This window comes from Arvicanthis niloticus, chromosome 21 (genome assembly GCF_011762505.2).
Source record: "Arvicanthis niloticus isolate mArvNil1 chromosome 21, mArvNil1.pat.X, whole genome shotgun sequence".
Classification (NCBI taxonomy): domain Eukaryota; kingdom Metazoa; phylum Chordata; class Mammalia; order Rodentia; family Muridae; genus Arvicanthis; species Arvicanthis niloticus.
Genome location: NC_047678.1, coordinates 48,598,896 through 48,623,431, shown reverse-complemented (window position 1 = coordinate 48,623,431; position 24,536 = coordinate 48,598,896). Strand labels below are relative to the sequence as shown.

At 40.7% G+C, this 24,536-nt stretch overlaps 1 protein-coding gene across 1 annotated transcript in view; it reads left to right on the top strand.

The window, feature by feature from the left end:
* The window catches only part of L3mbtl4 (L3MBTL histone methyl-lysine binding protein 4), a 373,346-nt gene that overhangs the window by 230,335 nt on the left and 118,475 nt on the right, over positions 1–24,536 (top strand). The window contains exons 13-14 of the mRNA XM_034483726.2: positions 7,417–7,590; positions 19,401–19,471. Of these exons, the coding sequence (XP_034339617.2) occupies positions 7,417–7,590; positions 19,401–19,471 (245 nt within the window). The remainder of the gene's footprint in view (positions 1–7,416; positions 7,591–19,400; positions 19,472–24,536) is intronic.

Here is a 24,536-nt window from a genome sequence, read left to right as displayed (position 1 = left end):
CTTCAGAATGAAAGACAGAACATATAACATACCACATTACAGACAGAAGCCAGAGGAAGTGGAAGCCAAAAGTATATTGGATAAGATCGTTTCCCAGGACATGTTCCCCACGAGCTTCTTCTAGATATGGTCTATCTTATAGGCTTATATTAAAAAAAAAGAAACACTCTTATTAAGGGTTCTCAAAGATATCGATCCCCCTTCTAGCCCACCATCCAAAGGTAGTGGAGAAAAGATGTTAAATAGCACAAGGGGATGTGGTCCTGTTTAGAAGTAGTTCCTTGGGGGCAATTCCAATCTCTGTCAAAATAGCAGCAGTCCAGTTCAATAGTATCAGGATAGCAAATGAAAATCTGTAGTGGGGATATGATCCAGCAGAAATAGTGGGCTCTCACTGAATTGGTTCGAGTCAGCAGGAGTGACCAGGACCAGCCAGGATGCCAGGAGAAGTTCTCTGCCATGCCTCTCTCAATGAAATGAAGATCACTGAAATAAAGTGTTGCAAAGCTAGCTATGCAAGCACCCCATTCCTGTCCATTGAGTCCTGTTCATACTTCTTCCTATGGGTCTTGCCTTGACCAAACACCACCTCAGTCAGCCTTAGCATATGAGTCTGCAGCACATGACCCAACCAGAAACTTCCACTTCACTATCTCCTAAACTTCTCAGAATATTCCAAAATAGTTCTACAACATGGTAGATAATCCTACAATACTTTAGCTTCTGGAGGAAAACCGAATCTTCAGAGTAAAACTGTTGAAATGTTTCATTTGTACTTATAATTGCAAAGACTTGTGTGTGGACTCAGTCATTTTTTTTCACATAAATGCTTGCTACTGTGAGCATTCTACAGACATGCAAATAAAAACAGAAACAGAATGACTTGCTCAAAGTTTGATAGTGATTAGTTTTAATGGAGTTTCCCTAATGCTTCAGCCCATGCTTTCATCGCCATGTTGAACTGATTATATGCTTAATTTAATTAGCAACTCTCTTCTAGCTTCCTAATTGGCCATTTACATGACTTTATAAGATCAGGGAGGAGTTCATAGAAAAAAAATTAAGAATCATGAGTTTTCCATTCACCTCCTTAGGTCCTATACGTATTTAGATTTCTTTTAAACTCCAGTAATGAAGCTTTTAGAATTACCATATTCCTTTCATTCTGTGTGCGGTAAGTTATCTGGTATTTGAAATGACAGCTATGTGATGGGTGAAAGTTGGCTGTGTTGTATTTCTCAAAGCTATTGAATTTAAAGAAAACTGACTCTAAATTCAAGACTCCTAATAAATACATAAATCTGTGAGTATCTCCCTTCATATATATGAATATATGTATATATATTCATATACATATATATGCATATGTGTGTATACATATATGTATATATAATATTTGTGTGTATGTGTATTTGAGAGAGATTTTTCTATCTCAATGTGTGGGAACAATAAAACACTGTATCCCTTGTATAAACTCCTAATATTTATAAAAGTAAAATCAGCCTCAACTGAAGTCATATGTTAGCTCTTAGACATTTTTATGAAGAGTTTATAGCTATAATGCAGTTTCAGGGCTTTGTGCCTCAATATACATCCTATCTTTGCTGCCATTCTTCAAAGAAGTCAGTGTTTTCTTAGGGAGAAGAGGGACGTTTGTTTACTCATCAGTCTTGTAACACAGGGTACTCATATTAAAGGTCGTGTGTCCTGAGAAGAGTTCACTGCACTTCTAATTTAAAAGCAATGAGGACATACCGGGAAGCAGCTTCAGAGGATGGTATGGCTTCCTTAAGTCCTGGTCACAGCTTCACATATCACCACTAACCTCATCATGTCCCCACTGTGAGGACAAGGCTCTCTGCCATCTCCAGGACAAATGATAACTCAGCTGACGTTGACCTTCCTCTTTCCTGTCTCCACTGTCATGGATCACTTTGTGATCTGATAGAGGACCGGATTCAGTCGTTCCCAGTGGCCCTTGGTTCTTAGAGGCAAAGACCCTCACACCTTCCATTCCCATAAAAGGTTTCAAATGAAGACACTTCCCTGCCTTGATATTAGGATCAAACCTCCCAGCCAGAGTATGACTTTTCAGTGTTTTCCTATCTCTGTCTGAGAAAGAATTATGTAGTATTGGACATAGAGCACTTCACTAAAATATTAAATAGAGTAAGCCTCGCGGAGGTAGGTTCCTTGCATTTGGAGCAAAACTCTTTGAAATCCAGCTGTGGGCCTGATTCTGGGCTGGGTGGAGCAGATTCCTGCATCTACCACCCTCATGGGAGCTACCTGCCTATTTCGTGCCACTTCACTTCTAGGGATGAGAAGAAGGGTGGTCTAGGACTTGACACTTCCCACAATTCTGCTGACTACTAGGTTGTTATTTATGTTTTGAAGGGCAGCACTCGGAGCTACGTCCTCCTCAGTGTTCATTGTTTGTATGCTTGTGTTTCTCTTCCATGCTGCCAATAAAAGGCAAAGTAAATATTTGGGAAGGAGAAGGAACTTGGTGCCTAGAGGTTGGGAGTGGGGTAGCCTAGGAGCCTAGTGCCTCAACTCCTCCTGGATATCCTGAGACTATAGCTATACTCCAAATCAGAGGCTGACACAATGTGACAACTTAGTTACAGCTTCTAAGGTCCCAGTGTCCAAACTCTAGGACTTGACAGTGAATGGTTCACTGGCTTCTTGGTTTAGGAGTCAAGGGTTGAATTCATAGTGAAGTATTGCAAGAGTATTTCTGGACCACAGTATACCATACCGGTAGGGCACCCAGATTCTAGTTACAGCAGCAGGCAAAGACTAAGGCTGATGTTGATTTAAAGGAAAGCAAATCCTGCAAGACTAATGGAGCTTTGGAGCAGAGCAAACATACAGATGCCAGGTTGCCAGTACTTTCTGCTCGTGCTGAACATCGAGCCTGTAAAAATCGGGCTTGGGGAATAATTGCCTCTGAACTCTTGTCATCCAAGTGACTCCTGGAAACAAGGGGAAACACAGTGGCCCTAGGGATAAGGTGTTCCTGATGAAGAAGGAAGGACAGAGAAGCAGAGGGACCTCCCTGCCAGATACCAAATGCAGGGATTCAGCATCAGCTGCCTGAGCGCCTCCCTCCCACACACTGACTTCACTGAAACACAAAGGCAGGTCTGCCTTCAGAATGCTGCTCTGAAAAAACTGGTAGTCTGTGTTTCCACTTACCTTCAGGTGCTAGGACCTACTCTTATGTGTTCTCAACACAAATCTACCACGTTAGCTTAATCATTAATATCTCACCGAAGTGGCAGTGTAAGTTGCTAATGGTATTTGCAATTTTCTTCTTATTGCAAGGTAAAAAGGACCTGTCAAAGGGATAAAAATCTCTTGCTTACTGCAACTGTCTCTCAGCTTTATGCTTGCTTAGCTTACAAGCTCCCTTCATCGACTAGACTGCTGAAGAATCAGGCACTGGCAGGTTTTTATAAAGGATTTGAATGATCCCTATGAAGCTCCTGGTATTAAACTGGTTCGGTTTCCTATGGGTCAGCCAAATAGATCACGCTGCCTCTTCACTTGCCTGCACTCAAGGGCTCCTCTGAGAACTGAGGAGAAACCGGAAGTTGTCAGCTCCGTCAGAAGAGCCAACACTCCCAGAGACGCACCTGCTGTATGTAGGTCTCTTCAGCCTGTCATCTGCTGCCATCTCCACCCACAGTGACCTGGGGTCCTACAGTACTTCTCTACCAACTAGACAATGTGTTAGATCTCGAATGCCAGAGCTTTAATTCAAAGCAGTTTCAACATAGGTCACTTAGGGTTTCTGCTGCTGTGATGAAACACCATGACCAATAGCAACACGGTACTGAACCGGTTTGTTCAATTTACGGTTCTACAGCATAGTCATCCATCAATGAGTGAAGTCAGGGAAGGAACTCAAACAGAGCAGGAACCTGGAGGCAGGAGCTAATGCAGAGGCCATGGAGAAGTGCTGCTTACCACCTTTCTCCCCGAGATTTTCTGGCCTGATTCATCTTCTCAAGAACCACCCACAATGGGCTGTTCCTCCCACACCAATCAGTAATGAAGAAAATACACAATACACTTGCCCATGGGGCAATATAGTGGAGGCATTTTCTCAATGGTGGCTCTCTCTTCCCAAATAATTCCAGCTTGTTTCAAGTTGACATAAAACTAGCCAGCACAGAACAGGTTGTTCTTTTTAGAGATTATATTTGCCCACTATTTAGCTAACTATAAAGATACAAAATTAATTCCAAAGCAGTTGACAGCTCTTCAAGAATTGTTTTTGTTTTCTAGGTGGCTATGTTGCAGAACCATGTGTACTCTTAAACACACACCTGCATGCCTATAGGAAAGGCTTGAGCTTGTGAGAAGGTGGACCACCGTCAGCCCGCCATCTCTCTAGCCTTAGCTAGTTTTTTGCAGAGTATGAGCCGTCACCCATCACAGTACAGATACACTCTCACAGCATATTCACAACCTTGCTTCTGAAGCTCAAAACAATGCAAACAATTACACCCGAAAGCCTAGTCTCTCTACCATGTCTGCGCTTTGCTTTCTTCATCTCTCATCAGTACCCGCTTAAATTTGTCACCAGGCCTTTCTTCTGCACAGTCGACTTTTGTCATTTAATATATTCTCTTGAAGCTCCCAGTCTGTATTGCCAGAATCCCGGTCCTCCCCGATGTTCCTTATGAACATGGAAACAGAGCAGAAGTGAATTTTGTCTGCACGTAGACGAATGATGAATGATGGCGTGCATGCGCTGATGAATGCCAGAGGGAGAGGAGGACAGAACTTCTTCCAGTTCAAGGAAATATTGAATAAGAAGAGTTGTGTTAAGTTAGCTGTTTTTCTCCATGGTGCACCAATAGGCTGGAGAGGTGGGAGCGTTGGGATGGGGTGGGGAGGTGCAACAGCAGGTAGCAAGAGTCACTTAAAGTGGGGATAGGTTAAAGTTAAAAGTTAAATAAATGTATGGCTTTGATCACTAAACCCTCCATTGGAAGTCTGTGTTAGATGCACACTCATAATTCTGAGCAGCGACTCCTTGTAGCAGTAGTAGGTGATTGTGTGTATGAAGAGGGTGGAACAAAACTTCTCCATCTCTACTCTTGGCATAAGGCCTTCCAGCCCTTCTCTCAGAAAGTGCTCTCTTAGCTTCCCAGTTGTGCAGCCCAACAGGCTTTCACTGCTTCCCTCTGCTGCAAATGGTGCTTTACCACGGGCCATTCACTGTGCTCTCCTGGACACTGAGCTGTTCCCTGGAATAACAATGCATCAGCATCCCCAGTGTCTCTGCACAAGAATTATGCCATGATTTTTTAAAAGTTCCTTGAGAATTTCATACTCAATATAATATAATATAATATAATATAATATAATAATATTATTAAAATATAATAATATTATTTATTTTTATACTCTTTCTCACCCCAACTCCTTCCAGATCCCTCATCACTTCCCTACCCATCTGATTTGCTATTCATGCTAGATGCGGTCTGATCCATGCCATCATCTCTTAACATGCCTTTTTGAGATTTTCCACCTCTGTCCACCTCTGGGACTAATAAATTAGTAACTAGAGGATTATTAAGACAGTGTAAAGAATGGAAAATTTGCTTAGGTTGTGTGAACTTGTTGGGTGTACAGTAATAATAATATACGTGAAACACCTGGTTCTGTGAGCCTGTGGTACACACTCAACAAATATATTTCTTATTTTTATTATGAATTGTGTTCACTGGTCTGAGTGTCTTAGGTTCTTTGCCAGATTCATAGTCTCTACTGTGCTTAGACCCTAGTCACTACTCATTTATAAGATTCATTATATTATTCTGTAAGATGTATTATTATAATCAATAATTGAAAGATTAATAGGCCAATAAACCAGCACCCTCTGGTCTGTAGCAGAGGCTGTTAGCCAACCATGACATCATCCATGATACTGACACACATGCACACATGCACATACACACATATACATGCACATACACACACACTGACGAATACATGCACACACATATATACACATACACATGATACCTTTCCATACTGGACCATGTTGGTACCCTGACCATTCAATTCTAGAGGCCAATTTCCAACAGAGCCTGCCACTAAAGTGCTTTTGCAGTGAGCATTCTTATAGACCTCTCTGGAAAACTCATTCGACCATAAATAGAGGGAAATTTGCTTTGGCCCATGATTTAATTTTCAGGTGCTTGTGAAGGATTTATTTTGTGTTATCTGTGTTATATAAGCAGAGAGTAAAAAGGCAGTGCCTTCCTAAAAAAGGCAACTGCCTCTACATCCATGTACTCGGCCATGTATGCCTCTAGATACAACCTCTTCTAACAGAATGGGGGTGGTAGCTATGGTCTAACAGATCTCAATGAGAGAATGTGACAGTCTATCTTACGTGGTATGTGTGTGTGCTTGTGCATGTGTGTGTGTGTGTGTGTGTGTGCATGCATGTATGTGTGTGCATGTATGTGTGTATGTTCATGTGTGTGCTTGTGTGTGCACATGTGTGTGTGTATTTGCGTGTTTTCTTCACCATAGAACTCCTCTGATTTAGCCTTGCTTTTTTCTTACTCCACTGTGGGGAATTCAGAGCCTAAGAGCAAAAGCACCTTTTCAGAGAGGGTATCTATTGTGTCTTCACTTCCCTGGTAGTTGGTACACGTAGCTGGCAGTAGCAAGTATTTGAAGACTCTTGTGGAGACAAGGCCATGAACACAGAAGTGTAAAAGAGCCTGATCAGCCGGAACATGTGCTCTAGCTGACTCTTCAACGACGAGCCAACATTCTAAATTAAGGGTTCAGCTTGACAACGAGGAGCAAGAAGAAGAGCCCCAGGCCACCCGGGCAGGCTGTGGTCTCCTTAGCCATCTAAGAATGCCCCCATGAGACCCAACATCAATCTTCCCAAACAAGTGTAGGAGGCTTAAGCGGAGAAATGTAGCCAGGGTGTTTCTGAACACATGACTGTTCAGCACTGAAGGCCTCGTGTTCTCTGGGAGTGGCGGGGGTTCTTAGCTACCCGCAGCACTGGTGAAACAAGTAGGTACCAAGGTCTTAGGTACTTGAGAGCACAGGCTGAGAGAAGTGGTATTTGGCATCCTCCCGCTACATGGGAAGCACATCTGGATGCTATTCTTAGGTTCCCAGGTTTCCAAAATCACAAATGGTGCATGTGCTAATGAATCTGTTTATAATACATTGCTGAATGGCCTCTAACTAGAGACTTTCTTCCTCAAAAGGCAATGTGGAAGGAAATTATTAGAGTCTATACATGTGAGTGAAGAAAGTCTCTTATTTTTAAATATTAAGTGTATGTCTATTCTAATGACAACACACCCTGATTTGTCCTGGTAACAAAACTAACAGCTGTGCTTCTCCTTTTACACCAACCAGTGCTTTCGGATGCCCATACTCAGATGTGAACTTGAAAAGAGAGGCAGCGCTTCAGGATCGCCTGAGAGAACAAACACAGGCAAATTTGGAACTTGATCCTTCACATTCCAAATCAGAAAACCCCTGTAATTTGAATTTCAACGGAAAATGTGAAGAAGCGAACAGTCAGTGCAGGTAAGACACTCTGCAAAGTTGAGCCAGAAAGTGAACCCCATGGAATTCTAGCAGAACAAATTTATTGCCGGTTCCTTAGATTTTGCCAAGATAATTCTTTGGTATAATGTTATATTTAGTATCACATAGAGTTAACTGGCTACTCCCTCAAATGTTAGACTATATGTCTCTTCTGTATGTATAAATCTTGTTAGCAGCAGAGAGTACATCTCATATGTGTGGTCCTAAGAGATTCCCTTTGATCTTGCAAATGTCTCTGTTCTTTGGACTTATTTCACCAGTGATGTCTTCTGGCGACAGCTGAGAATTTAACTGAAGCACACTAGGATTCCCCCTCAGAACTGTTAGTATTCTGTGTCTCTTCAATCCATCCATGCCTGAGATACAAGTTCAGAGTCTCCTAACTCTCTATTCTAAATCAGTAGGAACACATCACGTTTTCTACAGCCTAAGTTTTCAGGGGCAGGTTTTCAATTTTTATCTATTCAATTGTTTGATGAGATACTTTCAGATACAACCTTATTTGATCTTTTAAAAAGTTGAATAAATAATCTAAATGACATCTTTTCTTCAAAGTACCCCCATCTTCCCTGATAGAAATTGCAAACACAGGTAAATCAAACATTAAGTATATAACTGGAAGCCAGACAAAGACCAGTGAGAAAAATGTTCAACTCCATGTCAGGCAGGGGTCCTATCCAAGTCTTGGAACTCACCACACCATCTGTGGTTCATAGAAGAGGCTATTCCTAGTCTCAATCTTCAGAATTTATCCCATGGGTCGAGTTCTCTTAGGATAGATTTGCTCATTTACACCCCAAGTCCCCATGTTACACATGTTCACTGGGAGAACTGGGTGCAACAGACATGTTCTCACATATATGTTGCATGTTGTATGTTGCTGCATGTATTTAGATTCATTCTACTTTCATGCCAGTGGTGTAGAACATGTGGAAGACATTTTATTTCTGTTAAGTAGCTATTTTGATTTCAGTGGCTTAACACACAATTGCAACTCAGCTACCTCTCAGTTGCATGATCTTTTCCATATGCACACGCATGCCTCTATTTTTGTAGCGGCGTCTTGCATTTTTATTATTTACTGAACACCCACTCCTCTGTTGAAGCTTCACAGGCTCTGGCTGTTCTTTGCTGCCTGTTCACACCCACACTGTGTACAACGAGAGCACTCGTGTTCTTTCTTTTTCCCCGATTGAAGAAGGCTTCCTCTTTTTTTTTCTTTCTCTCTCTTTTTAAAAAGATTTTCTCCAGGAACAACATTTATTTATTCCAAAATCATAGAGACAACTGCACCCATGTGCTTGCTTTCTTTTTGCTACATTCTGTTATATTTTTTCTGAGTGAAGATCTGGCCAGTCATACTTGTAAATATTTTAGATAGTCACCTTCAGCATCCTGTGGCACAGGGACTAAGCAGATCTTAGCTGTGTTTAAAAAGTATGATACCATCTCAGTGGTTACCTTAGCCATTTTTTCCCCCAGCAAACACAGGTATCTCATTGTCACTCCATCTCAAATTCCTCAGAGGGAGTTCCCTCTTCTGATGTTTTATCGAGTGTTGTACTATTTCTGAGGGGCTTCACACGATAGTATAACAGGTAGAATAGTGAACACAGAGAGAGCAGTACTTTAGCTAATGATTGAATGCAGAAGTCTCGAGTGACACTATGTTATCCAGTCCCATGCTGTGTGCATTCAAAACTGTGTCAGTATCTGCAGGAAGTGGAGATGCGTGATGCCCACCCTGAATAATTCAGACTTTAATCTGAGCCCCTCCTTATATGTCAGACACTCACAGAATTGGCATCATGGCCATGCCCACTTAAACTCACTCCCATCCCTGATCTTGTTCATGGTTGTGAACACAATTTTCAGAATCTGGGGGAAAAAAAGAGCAGAAAAACCAACACTGGGTGCTCCATGAGCTAATTGTGTGCAGATAAAATGCAATTCAGGCCCCTTCCTTGTTTCCTGCTGGTGCCTCTCTGAGGCTGCCACTGATCTAACCCATAATATTAAAATAACATGATCAATCATAGATGGCAGTTGACTTCCATGTGTTTTCTCTGCCCTGAGCTTTGTACAGGATTCAATTATTTCTTTCACAAGCAAACTTTGCTCCAGGAGCATTGCCAGACTTCTGAAATTTCAAATGGAAATGCAGCATTGCCACACAGATACGCACGCACGCGCGCACACACACACACACACACACACACACAAATAGAAACTATAGATATTAACACTCAGAGAGAGACAGAGACAGAGACAGAGAGACAGACAGAGACAGCGAGCGATCTTTGAGATCTTTGCAGCTTTGCAGTGAGGTCATTAGAAGCATATTTATGACTCTATAATTTGCCTTCATAGTAGAACATCTATTTATGGTCACATTTTTTTTTAATTAAAGAATCATATTTTAAAACCCAGTAGGATATATCTACCAGGAGTCTGTAAGATTTACCTGTGAAAAGTCAGATATCCCTGTTGTATTAACCTTTAGAACTCAGACTCACAATATCACAACAGGTGGCAACTACTGAAAGAACATATTTAGCTTATATGAAAGTTATATTCTTGTTTTAGTTTGAATACGATGTTTATATTCTTTATTCTTGTGTTGCTAGAGTAAGCAATGGTACATACAGGATGCAGTCAATGGGGACACAGTGCTTCATAGGAGTTTTTCACTTAGGTATGTACTGCATGCCTGAAAGCACCTTTGATGTATGTACTTAAGAGTTTATAGCTTCTTACCATCGTGCGCTTTGGGTGCAATGGAGATTCTTGACATCACAGCATTGCTGTTTGTAGTGAGGAATGCTGTATTGAGGAAGTAGAGACCCCTTGGCTGTCTGTCCAAGACCCAAACCTGAGCCATTACAGCCGGCATATTTCTATCCTGTGGAGTAAAAACATAGGATATACTAATAATTGCTATTGTCTTAGTATTAAAGTCACCCACCCCCTTTGAGCTAAACAGTTCATATTGTACTATCTTATTAGTTTTTAATCTTATATTATGAAAGCCCTGGCTTTCTTTCTTATTCAGATTTTATCACATTGATAGCTGAAGTTTAGGGCATTCATGTGATGTGTTCAAACTGACACAGATAATCACTCCACTGGAGAGGTTGTGGGTTGAATACACAAATGCCTGACTTCAAGTCCTCAGCATGTTCAATTACATCTAGCCCAAGAGAAAGAGAGAGAGAAGACAACATGAGGCTTTGAGAAGGTCTGGCTGGATACACTGTCTCTGTTTTATACTTCTGGCTATGAATTTTAGGGTTGAATATGGTACATATGATTTTTAAAATAACGTATTTTGTAAAAAAAAAAAAGTTTTTAAAACATAAAGAAAATACTTTAAGATTATAATTTTTAAATCTTATGTTGTGAAAATAAAATTCCTTATGGGAGACACTTACCATGTGTTCCCCCTGTACTTTCTTCGATTTTTGGTTCACATAATACAAAATTCCCTACCTATATCATATTTCCCTGTAATAAGTTAAAGGCAGGAGAGTAATGCTAGAACCATGAGATGTCTTTATGATAAACATAATTCCTGTGGAATGCAGCTGCCCCTGCATTGTCTGTTGGTACTTTGTCTCAGTTCAGAGGAGAGTGTGTCTTCAGTTTTTTCTCCCCTAAGTGTTCTGTGATAACTGCTTCTGCCTCCCCAAAGCAGCCATCACTATAATATTAAATTTGCACAATTGATAGTTCCACCATGCACTGAAATTCCTGTCATCTTTCATCCAGTGCCACTAATTTTTTTTTTTAATTTAAGAAACTAAGAAAACGCTACGTTATCTTCTCCAATGTCTGCATTTTCTCACATTTAGAGACTCCTCGAAGGTCTGTGTTGATAACAGAACTGAGCTGGAGAAATTGCAATAATCAAAGCGAACCACACATAATGGAATTGTCTCTTAATGATCCTGATAATAAATTGCACTTCTGTGAACCAACTAGCCTCTTTACACATCTCAAATTAGCTCTAACATAAAATACATTTCTATGGGGCTGTTCCCCAAATATAACAGTTTTCCCACATATTAAACTTCCATATTAGTCCGTTAATTTTCTGTAACCCACTAGGCTTCCTCTTTGCTTAGGGCTAGTGGCGGGTGTCCTCAGTCAGCCCTGACTTCATCAGCCACAGTGTTGCGTCTTTCCCAGCATTATGGGTCCACTCCTGCCCTCTGCCCCAGGTTACCTTCCATCCACAGCTCCTCCCTTGCCTGGCTTGGCTCTCTCTGCACAATTCTGAGCAGTTCCCACAGATGTGAGCATCCCAAGAAAAGAGACTAGTTTTTATGCTTCTGTGTTTCTGACACCTAAGCTACTATCTGGTGCTTAGTAGGCACTCAGGGAATGAAATAGATTTAGCAGCCAATATATGTTCAAGGCTTGGAGGCATTGGGCGGCAGAGTCAGGGAAGAGGCAGCTTCTCTCCTGCCCTGGGCCCTCAGTGCTTTTGCTCTATGTCACCCTTGAGTGGCTCTCCTATGTGTGTACATGTACATGTTTGGTGCTTTTCTGCAAGTACATTTTGTTCCTCAAAGCACAACAGATGCCAAGTGTGAGAATTTGTGTTCTCATCTTCAGGCTCTGCTTCATTACCTTGCTACACCATAGGTTCTTTAGTGCATCTGAGTGCACTGAGTCACTTACTGACATTCGAGCTCCTCTGAGAGTCTCCTCTGCTTTAGAATAAATGCAAATATGAGGGCTCATATATTACAGTTTAATTAGGGCATACAGATAGCTATAGCTATTGATATAGGCACAAACCTGTAGCCTGGCCTGGACTATAGCAGTAATTGAATTGAAGTATTGAAGTAATCATCCATATCTTTTTTTTTTTCACTACTTCTATACAATTTGCTGACTTTAAAACCTTATGATTGGCCTAGTTACAGTTTTCCATGTAACAATCATCTAGGGACCAGCAGGAACTTAGATCTTCGTTTACTTGGTCAGAGAGAAAACTCAGCATCTGTAACTAAATAAAGCCCCTTAATCAAGGACTCCATGATCAAGTTCTTCAATGTAGGAATGAGGAGATGGAAGCCAATAACTATACCCTTTCATTAACACTGTTGGTGGCAAGTCTGTGCCATGCAGCCTCCTCTTGCACGTCTGCTTGCTATTCTAAATCATGGATTACCCAGTGTTACAATACTATCAGAACCAAATTGGGTTGTATCATATAGATGTCCCAGTGATACTTATCTTGCTACATGAGGGAGCCTGACCACAGCTGGATCCTAAAATTAACGCTATCCATTCACCTTCACCCTCTCATCATTGGTCCCTTCAAAACACATCTGGGATGGAGCCACTCAAACTGCAGTGGTTCAGCCATGGCCTAAACAGTGAGAAATTTATGTCCTTATCCGTTATAGTAATAAAACCATCCTAGCTGCTCATTCAGCTGCAGGACAGGACTGAAATTAAGGGGGAGGGCTTCTAGTCACTGTGGACTGGGCAGTGGGCATGTAAGTGTTCTTTGCTGCCAAGATGTGGGTGAACACTGTGGCTCCAGAGAACAGCAGAGATGAAGAAAGGGAAGAGGTCATGGTTGGGACAAGTAGTGTGAAAAAGTAACATGGGGTTAAAGGAAAGGATGAAGCCTACAACCTACTGAGCAGCTCCCTACAGCAGCGGCCTCACGGCTGTGGTGGTCAGAAACACTAAGCAAGGAGAAAAGAAAATATCCTTCTTTGCAGGCTAAAAGTGACAAAAAGCCATCAACTGGGCTGCAGTGGAAGGATTCAGCCCTCTGGGCCCCAGGGTCCTGGTCCTTTAGCACCTGCTGGTGGCAGCCTTATTGCCCTCAGCAAACCTCAGACCTGCAGAATGTTACACACATGTGTACCCCTACACAACCAGCACAGGTCTCAGTAAGATCCTAAAACAGGTTTTCCTGGGATGACTCTCACCAGACAGTTTCTAATTTATTGTGAATCCCTGGGTCACTGTTGCCCTGCCTTGGCCAGAGCTCTTTGTGATTAAGCGCTACAGAACGCCGTTCTAAAATCTACATGCTTCCTCATGTAAAGCAAACATTAGTGTTCGTAGACCCCAGAAAAATAAAACCACTGCCTGGGCACCCTCAGGCGGTTTCTTCTCATCATTAGATCATTAGCTCTGGATCTGGCTTTAAAAATAATCATTTGCCTGCCATTTGTTTGCATAGTGAGCTAGGGGCAGTTAACATGATTTTATCATTAGGGAAACAATATTACTTGTTTACTATGAGAAAATTAGAAAACACAGATGAGTAAAATTAAAACATATAGGGCCAGAGAGATGGCTCACTAGTTAAGAGCACTGGCTGCTCCTCCAGAGGATGCAGGTGCAATACTCCTGTAACTCATATGATGGCTCACAACCATCTATGATTGTAGTTCCAGGGCATCCAATAGCTTCTGCTCTCTATGGGAAGCAGGCACACACATGGTATACAGGTCATGCATGCAGGCAAAACACCTATACACATAAAATAAAAAGTAAAGAAATAAAACATTAAAGCCTAAAAATATTAATAATGTACAGCCTTTTTCTACCCAGCATCCTAACCAGTACAGACTAGAGAGAATCATTAAAAGTTAAACACTTCTCATCCTTATTCTGTTCACCTCTGCAAACTGAAGTTACTTGTGCTAACATCCACACATTGTCAATGTCTACATCTTTATAGAAGTGTAAAGATGGAACCTCCCTCCCTCTTTACAAACTTCATATTAAATGGCTTTAACCTGCAACAAGTCTTATATTTAAGAATGTGTCATGAGGATCTGGTATTGTAGCTAAACTAGTAAAGTGTGTGTTGCACACGTGTGAGGAGGACTTGGGTACAGATGCACAAGTCCCACATACAAATTGGGAGCAGTGGTAACACCTGTAACCCCAGCTCTGCGGGAGTAGAGTTCATGGATCCTTGTAACTCACTGGTTTGCCAACCAAGGCATTCTGTGAGCTCCAGGTTCAGTGAGAAACCTTGTCACAAAAATAAAATAAAATAAAATAAAATAAAATAAAATAAAATAAAATAAAATAAAATAGTGGAGAATGACTAAGCAAAATGTCCAAGGTCAAGGACAACACACACACACACACACACACACACACACATACACACATACACACATACACACACACACACACACACACACGATGCATCAGAAATACATTTGTAAATCAACACAAATGTGACCAATACATCATTTTTAACAGGTGCATCATAACTGTACATGGCTGTTTTTTGTCCGTCCAACCCATTCCTTTCTTGACAAGTACTTTACCATATTTTCCCCCATATAAGTAGACCACAGAGAATATTTTCACATCTGCTTTTCTTTAACAGGTATTTCATACTGTCGCGTTTCTAAGGATTTGACTATTGTTAGTTTATAAACCAAACATAACATAAGATCCTTTAAGTTAACCACACAGGCTCTTGGCTCATTCTGTAATCTTGTAAATGAATAAGTCATTGTCAAACATACAGATACATGGGAACAAGGGAAACAACTATATCCTTCAGTTTTTGTCCTGAGTTCCTGACCCCACCTCTCACCCCATCACACTCCACCCACAGGTCTTCCCATTTGGTCTTCCACAGAGCTGTGCCCCTGCCTACAAATCCCCTGCATTTCCTATAAGGAATTTTCATTTGAGCACATCTCCTAAAAACCTGATGTAGTCATACATACACACATACATACATACATACATACACACACACACATATACACACACATATACTCACACACATACATATATACACACACTCATATGCACACATATATACACACTCATACACACACTCATATACACACACATACATACACACACACTCATATACACACATACATTCACATATACACACACTTATATACACACATACATACACATATACACACATATACACAGAGACATACACACGCACACATACATACATATACATACATACACATATACACACATGCACACACATATACAAACACACATATATACAAACATACATACATATACATACACACATACACACACATGCATACACATACACACAGACACAGACACACAGACACATACACAGACATATACAAACATACATACACACACAAACACACATACATAAACACACATTCACAGACATATACACAAACATACACATACATACACATATGTATAGATACACACAAACACACAGACACATACACAGACATACATAGACACACATAGATATACAAACACATGTACATATACACAGACACATACAGACAGACATATACACAGACATACATAGACACACAGACACACAAAGATACATACATATACACACATACACACATATACATGCACACACATACATATACATACATACACAGACATACATAAACATAAATAGCACACAAATACACATATATATACATACACACATACATACATACACAGACATACATAGACACACAGGCGCATGCACAGGCATACATAGACACACAGGCGCATGCACAGGCATACATAGACACACAGAAACACATGCACACACACATACATAGACACAAATACACATAGACACACACATACATACAGAGAGAGAGAGAGAGAGAGAGAGAGAGAGAGAGAGAGAGAGAACTTTCCAGCCCACAGCACCTTATTCACCCTGCTTACAATCATCTTTCCCAAGAGTGCACAGGTCCTATGCCCTGACAACTCAGCTGCCTTTTGGTGGAAGAAACCGTCTTGCCTGAATACAATCTAAGGGCAAAAAATTCTAAAAGAATATTCCTTAGACTTGGAGATTTTACCTAAATATAACTATCAGTCACATGTATTGCACACATGCTAACTTCATGGGCTGCTTTCTTTACTTGTAGAATCATGATCAGCACACGGTTTTTCTCTCAAAAACCTGATACTAAATATTGTGAGTTTGGTCTGGGCTACTACTTTTCAACTAAGCCACTGTCATAAAGTAGCCACGGGAAGGAAAGGTGCCAGTAACTATGGCTGTGTGTGGTTAAATCCTGCTTTCCTGAACATAGCAGAAATTGACTTGCAGACTGTTGAGTTCCGGCTCCTGCCTTAAAACTGTCCAGTGTGTAGCGTCACTCACTCGAGTGACATACAAATTCTAATCCCATGCCTTTTTCAACAAAAATGTATTCCTCCTTCTTCTTCTGAGGTAGCCTAAGGGTTAGAACTTCATGAGCATTCAGATACTGGCCACTAATGCTGACCTGTCTGGAAGTCACGCATCTGTAGCAGAATAAGAAGCCACAGAGAACAGAGAGTGCTGGGGTGGCAGAAAGCTTGCCTCCTGTAGGGAGGTCCAGGTGAATGAGCATCTGACACTTGCTGCATCCATAGCAATCTCACTCTCCAAAGATCCTGCACATTAGTTGTAGAACTAGAGATATGCCTGTATGTGAGGCTTCTGTGAAAACTACTGGTGAACAGTAATGGAAGGACCTTAGAGCCTTTTCACTAAGCCAGAAGCTATTCATTGACCTGTGGTGGGCCACAGGCTTTGTCATTTCACAGTAGATCCTTCCACAGAGCAAACATAGCACTGTCTTTCTTATCATCAAAGAGATCAAGTTCCAAGTAGAATTCCTCAAGTGAGCCCTCTGTAGCTCTGTTCCCCATATCTCTGCAGACCCGACTGTGCATCGTGCAAGTGTTGTAGCCACGGTAGTTGATGATGCTCATTCAGGTCCTCCCACGGACTCTCGTGTCTGTGAAGGAGCACTAGGCACCTTGTCTGTGATCTGTGGTGAGAAGAAAGCCTACCTGTGGTATCCAAAGACTTCACTTTGCATCCTAGCTGCCTAAGATGGGGCCAGTTGTCCAGTGTTTCTGAGCCTCAGTTTCCATATTTATAAACAGTGGATATTACCTCTGCCTTGTGGAGTAGTTATGAGAATAGAATCAGGCTCAGTGAAGGGAGGCCTGGAAGGCCTTATGCCCTTATGGATTTCTCAGTGTCTGAGTCATTCACAGGGTTTGGCTTGGCTACCTCCCTAGTGAACAAGCATTTGAAATTGAGACTTAAGTAAATACACCCTTGATTAGTTACAATGGCTCACATTTTAAAATATACTACCAGATATATCATTTGATTTATTTTAATAGTGTTTTCCAAAACCCATCAACATTATGTAAGGCAAACAACCTTCTATTTTTAAATCCTGTATGATAGATCTTAGATTTCACCAACAGACTGCAAAGGGATGCTGTAAGAGGGTTTCATACAATTCACGGTGCTGTAAACTTTATAAAATTAAGGGCAAAAATCCCCAAAGGTGCCCAAAAACAGGGGAGCAGAGCCGAAATTTTTCTTTTTCCTCATCCTCTTTACAAAATGACTAGGCTATGACACTGAGACCCAGGGGTTGTGGCACTCAGCATCTCATATTGACTATCAGATACTTGCTGCTTAAGCTTAAATTGTCTCTCTATAGGTCACATGCCTTCTCTAGGAGAATGTAAATGAATCATGACAACACAGAGATACACAGGGAACCAAAGGAAAACTAAATGCATTGAACTGTTAAAATAGTCTACAGATTGTATGCTTATTGGTCCATAAATGCACAGAGGCCTTTACAGTGTTTTAAAAATGTTGTTTACTGAGTACACAGACCAACCTAGTACTCACGTGGTATGTTCATGTCACAGATTGGATGTTGAGTGCTCAAACAGTCACTCTGTGTCACAGACCATGGAACTGAGTCCTAGGCATGAAACAAGGGTTTCTTCATCAATTTTCCTCTCCCTGCCTCCCTGCCTGCACTACAGGCATCTCCTCATCCAGTCGACTGTGCACCATAGCAGAAGGTCCAAAGTTGGGGCCTAAATTCAAAATCTTTCTTGTTTGCTTGTTGTTTTTATTAAGAAAAATCTAGATTAAGAGATACCTAACTAACGAGTGGAAGGTACGTCTTCTGTGGCAAACGTGTTCACAAAGACTAGAGATAAAACTACACAACTTACCCATAAGCCGTTCAGACTGCTAGGCCACTTTGGTAGCTGAGTCAGTTTCTTCTCTGTTCTGTCACGACCAAGTCACAGGCCTATCAGTGCAAATGAAATGAAGACTGTTAAGTGAAGTAAGAAAACCCGTGTGCGAAGCAAAAAGGATTATAAGTTTATTAGCACCATAAGTATATGCAGATAAATTAATTATCTCAAGTCCTCTGCCTAAAATTAATGAGTAGGTAATTAGCAACCATGGAGAAGTCTCATTCTAAAAACTTTTGCCTTTTACTATGTAATTTTTAATGAAGAAACTAGGATGAAAGACCCACAAAATTAGCCCTCACCGTGCGCTGCAGTGTCGCAAAAGTTAATGAATTCTCTGACATTCAGCAGCGCCAACTTAGTTACTTATACACTTGTCTGAGCACAGTCACAGTGCTATGATCTTCTGATTGAAGTAATAGGTGCCAAACTTTGGAATAATGCTTATTATTTACCTATGTCCCCCACTGTCTCAGATACTTCCTCTTCAGAGTCTGCAGAGATCATTCTCTGGGATGAGTGGATGGAAAGACTTTTAAGTTTCAGTTTTCAAAGTCAGAGTTCCTGAACAAAGGTTCATGCTTCATTTAAATGTTAAGCCAAGGAAAGGTTCTAATGAGACTGTGCAGAAAAACGCTAATTCGCTGTCATTTACCCCGCGGTTTCTATTTAAATTTGTGCTGCTTCATGATTTATTCTTACCTCACAGGATAATGAATCCAGATTTTATTTCTGTTCTTTGCCAGACTTGTACAGCAGGCAAAGTGTTTGAAAATCAAAGGAAAAGAAGATACTGACTTGGATAATCTCTTCAGAGGTAAAAAACAAAAACAAAACAAAAAAAACAAACAAACAAAAACAAAGAAAGTAACAGTAGTAAAGGCATAGAGCCAGCTTTTGTTTTTTTGTTGTGGGTAATGTCCGATGTGTCTGTTGGGCTTCAAGAGACTCTTAGACTCATGGCATGACACCCAACCCCAAGTAACAAGTTCTGTTAACTTCAAACCCTCCTTCTTAGTTTTCTTATTTTTAAAGGTTAAAAGGCCTCTATCATCTCTGCAGTCCTGTTCATGTCAGGAAAGATCCAGTCTTGTGGAAATCAGCATTTACAGTGTGTTCTCTACTTCTACAGTGGCCACTTAATGCAGCCAGGAAAGTCACTCTGGTTGACAAACCGGACAGCCGATAAATGTGCTTTATTGGTAGGTCAGGCGGAACGTTACTGGGTAGAAAGCTTAACTTCTGAGATGAGATGTTTGTTAGGGTCGAGAAAAGGAAAATGGCATCCTGTTTTCAGTCAGGTGTTTCCTTCCTGTGACTTTTCAATGGTGACAGAATGAGAGGTCAGGCTCTGTGGCGGCCAGCTAAAGTCTTCCTTCAGCTGCCCTGTTCTTGCACTGATAATTTAGATCTGGCCAGATGAAAACATTGATCATTTACAATCAGGATGGTATGTCTTCAGCCACTGTGGCCTTTAAATTCTTAAGTCCCCAAACACGGTAGGAGATCTGTTGATGGTTTTTCTGCAGAATTAGCAAGAAAATTAACACAACTGGAGAGTACTGTAGTATCTCAGCCGCAGTATCATGATTGAGCTCTCTTAGGATAAAAAAGGGCCAGACAGTCACTGAGCACAGGGTTGTAGTGGCCAATAGCAAAACTACTCTCTTTGGATGTGGCAGAGTTCAGCCTGGGGTTGGAAGAGCTATAAGTTTCCATCCAAGTCACAACGAGAAAGGGTCTTTTGCTGAGGAAATGGGGGCAGTTAAGGTACTTGGCTCTCACGGTGCAGCCACACATTTCTCAGAAGAATCTCTGTACAATACGACCAGAGCTAAGCCTTGCTCTAAATAAGTAATGGATATTTTAGAAACTGCTCCAAATGTTCTCATCCATTGCAACTAGCCTTCATTCTGTAAGCAGCGTGTTTTGGAACGACATAAGAAACCTTAAAAAAAAAAAAGTGTTGGTGTTTTAATTCATATTTTGACACTTTTGAAATTTTCTGCAGAGAGTAATTATGTACATGTTCCTGTTAAAACAGATACACAGTTTTGTGCTTCACATAGTAAAAGTAGTAATGAGGAGCATCCTGACCGAAATAGAGAATATCTCTAGCAAGAGGCATTCGCATAACGGGAAAGATGAGTCTCTTGCAGCTTGTTCAGTGTGCTCCTCCTCCTCCTCCTCCTTCTCCTCCTCCTCCTCCTTCTCCTCCTCCTCCTCCTCCTCCTTCTCCTCCTCCTCCTCTTCCTCCTCCTCTTCATCCTCTTCTTCCTCCTCTTCCTCTTCCTCTTCCTCTTCCTCCTCTTCTCCACTTCCTTCTCCTCAGTTTCCTCCTCTTCTCTGCCTCATTTGTAAGAAGTTTGTACCCAGATTTTTTTTTTCTTTCCTGAACCCATTGAACTTTCTAACTCAATTCTGTTCATTTCCCCTCGGGAGAGGTCTACATGCATTTGCACATCAGTATCATAGGATGTGTGGGGAATCTTTGTCTTGGGCAAAGCACACAGTTGTCTGGGGACCTTGGGGAAATACGTCCTGGGGCCTATTCTACTACAGGAAAATGTACTGGCCATATACAGTACCTGTGTTCCAGCCTGCCACATTGCTTGGATGGCACTCCCTGTATTAAGCCAGGTTTCCTCATTACACTTAACTTCATTTGCTGTGTTTCTAACATGTATGAGACTAAATAGTAAAACTAAATGTTACTACTATGTGATTAAGAAATTACTTAATACCCTCTTGTTGCTAAGCCTATAGTATGAGTTTCATTTGCAATTCTGCATCTGTTATATTACCTCGAGGTGTAGATTTGAATGGATGCCTTCTTATTCATTAGTAGGTTTTGGGAAGGTTGTATTTGAAGAAAATGAACTTTGTTCTCGTTTAATCTGTGAAGGGAAATTATAAACTCTGGATTTTTTTATAAGTGGTGTACAGCGTGTAGACACAGCTTCTGATTTTCATATCACAGATGTGTTTTCAAATTTCACTAGTGACCACCTTCACAAAGCATTTTATTTGCAATAAATATGATTGTCACCTAATTATAGCTCTTTCCAAAGCTTCTGTTTTGTTGTTCACTCTAGTTTTTAAAGATAGGTATAATTTGGAGCATCTTTCCGATAATAATGTATAAAAATGAAATCGGTGACAGAATATAAATGGCTTTCTAATAACATGCATTTGCTGAAGGATACAGGGTCATCATTTTACAAGGATATCTGCATGTAAAACTGATGGGTAATAAGGGGGAGTCTCTTTTACCAGTCTGTACCAAGAGCTACACCAAAAGCATGGCTGGAGGCCAAGCTTCTTTGTGCCACCTTAAGTAGAACCATGCATGGGCATGGAGGTGATGGTCACAGTATGTCTCTTCTCCAGGATGGCGTTGGGTGTCTGGTACTTTTTGAGCTTATACCATTGCCTAGTGAATGAACTATACATGATGAATGGTGCTCCTTTAGTAGAGGTTGAGCAGAGTTCTTACAATGTGTGACACTCACATCAACTTACTTGGGCATGTATGTCCTTATATCTCAGAAACAAAGAGAGAGCTAAAGCATGGGTCGTTGGTACCTCAGACCTGTCAGGGTCACCACATTGTATCATGCTTGGGATCCTTTTGGAATTTTGGAAACTTTAGCTAAGAAATTCATATCTAGGTCATGTGTAACCAGGATGTAAGTAGCTCTCATTTTGCTAATCTAGTAGTTTTGTATGCCCCAAAATTGAAACATAAATTTGACGATAAATCATCTATAAGTTGTCTTTTGATATGAAAACACAAGGGTTTAGGCTGACATTGGGATTTAACAATATTTGAATTTCGCATTTACCCAAGGTCTAATAGAACTGAACCAAGTTTCTTGTTTAATGACTATTGCGTTTTGTGAAGGGCCTTCTCTTTTCTCTTCTAGAGTGTCCTTATACTGATGTATAGCTTTGTCCAAAAGTGTACGAGTCCCACTGTTGGACAGATTCATTGCACTTCTCTTCTCCAGTTTGGCATTTTCTTTCCTGAACACTTAATGGGACCTTGTAACAAATACAGATTTCATTTTCAACGTCATTCATCATTTCTGGTTTCCTTAATGCCTTCCATGCCTCAGAATGGTTGGCATGCTCCACGTTCATAAACTTATTTTCATTTTAAAAGCCTTAACTTGTTCATATCATGACCTAGCTCTGGAATGCAACGTGAGCTGATTTCCTTTACAATATAACATAATAATCTTCCATCTTTTCCAGGAATTGCAGGTGATTAAATAATGCTCACTAAGGTGTCAGTCCTCTGCTTTACTGAGGTGTCATTTGTTGCAAATTTAGTGACCATTGTTGTGTTGATTTGTTTCTGAACTCTGCTCTGGTTAATTGGCTTATTGCAGTATTTTGGCAATACCATGCTTTCTTAATTAACACAACTTCATATAACCAGGTCTACCATCTAAACAGTATTCATCCAGTTTTGTTTTTTTTCTATTCAATTGTCCTGTCTACACTGGGCTTGGTAGCACACCATGGATACCTGCACCAGCGAGGATGAAGTTAGCCTGGGCTAAATATGGAGACCCTATCTAAAAGAAAGAGAGAGACAGAGAGGGGGGGGTTGACAGGAAGGAAGAAAAGAGAGAGGAAGAGAAAGGAAGGAAGGAAGGAAGGAAGGAAGGAAGGAAGGAAAATTTAGCTTAAATACATATACACACACACACCATATATTAGCATGCACACATACATCCCCATATACCACACAATGCACAGTGAAGTTTAATTAGAACTGAGGTAATCCTGTCATCTAATTTCAGCTGAATTGGCATCTTCCCATTTATAAACACGGTATAGTCTTCAGCTTAATTAGAATTTCTCTGATAATTGTGAGTGGTATGAGGCAGTTTCCTTGAGCTAGCACCTCCACTACAGTGCTGAATAGATGTAATGATTAGTAGGCATCTTTGTCCCATTATTTTTTAATTAATTGATTAATGAATTAATTTACTTTACATCTCAAGGGCAGCTCCCCCTCCCTCCTTTCCTCCCAGTCTTTCCTTCTCCTCTCCCCTCACCATCCTCCAGTTAATCTCAGAAAGATAACATTGTTATAAGTTAATAATAAATATAAAATGATTATTAACCATAAGGTATAGTACAGATTATTGAGACCTTTAGCAGAGTCAGAAAACTGCTCCATTTCTAGGTTACTTAGTGTTATTGATTTTTTGTAAGCAGGTATTCAATTTTATCAACTACTGCCCTGGTTCTATTAGAATGATTATGATTGTTCTCCTTGATTCTTTAATGTATAAACTTTTATTAGAACAATCCTTATGGAAATATAACATTATTTGTAAGTATGGAAAGATGTGCTAATTATACTGGTACCATTCAATGAGTTTAAAGTAACCACCCTAAATAAACTAGTACCCAATTGATCAATAGAACAAATAATTAGGCGGGACTTCCTCCACATATTTCCTCCAATGTATGTGAATTTCTGTTGTTAGGATTAAGTTAAGAAAGACCAGACTCCAAACAGCACACTTCAGATTTTTGTTACCAAGGGGACTTAACGTCAAGAGAGTACACAGAATGCAAGTTCACAAATCGCCACGTGGGTACCAGATCTCACCATCAGCTGTGGCCAGACAATGACTTCTGGGGCAACATGCCGCTAGCAAAGCATGTAATTGTACTGCCTATTCCTCCCTCAGAGCTATGCCCGTGCGTCATCTCACAGCTTTTGCTTCTTTAAAAAGATACCTGGCCAATGAATGTGAAATAAACAGAGCAAGTGGTAGCTCTTGAAACTGCCGTCAACTTTAAATAAATCTATAGGGAGAAGATAGGGAATTCCAGAAATACTGACCTTTGTTACAAAT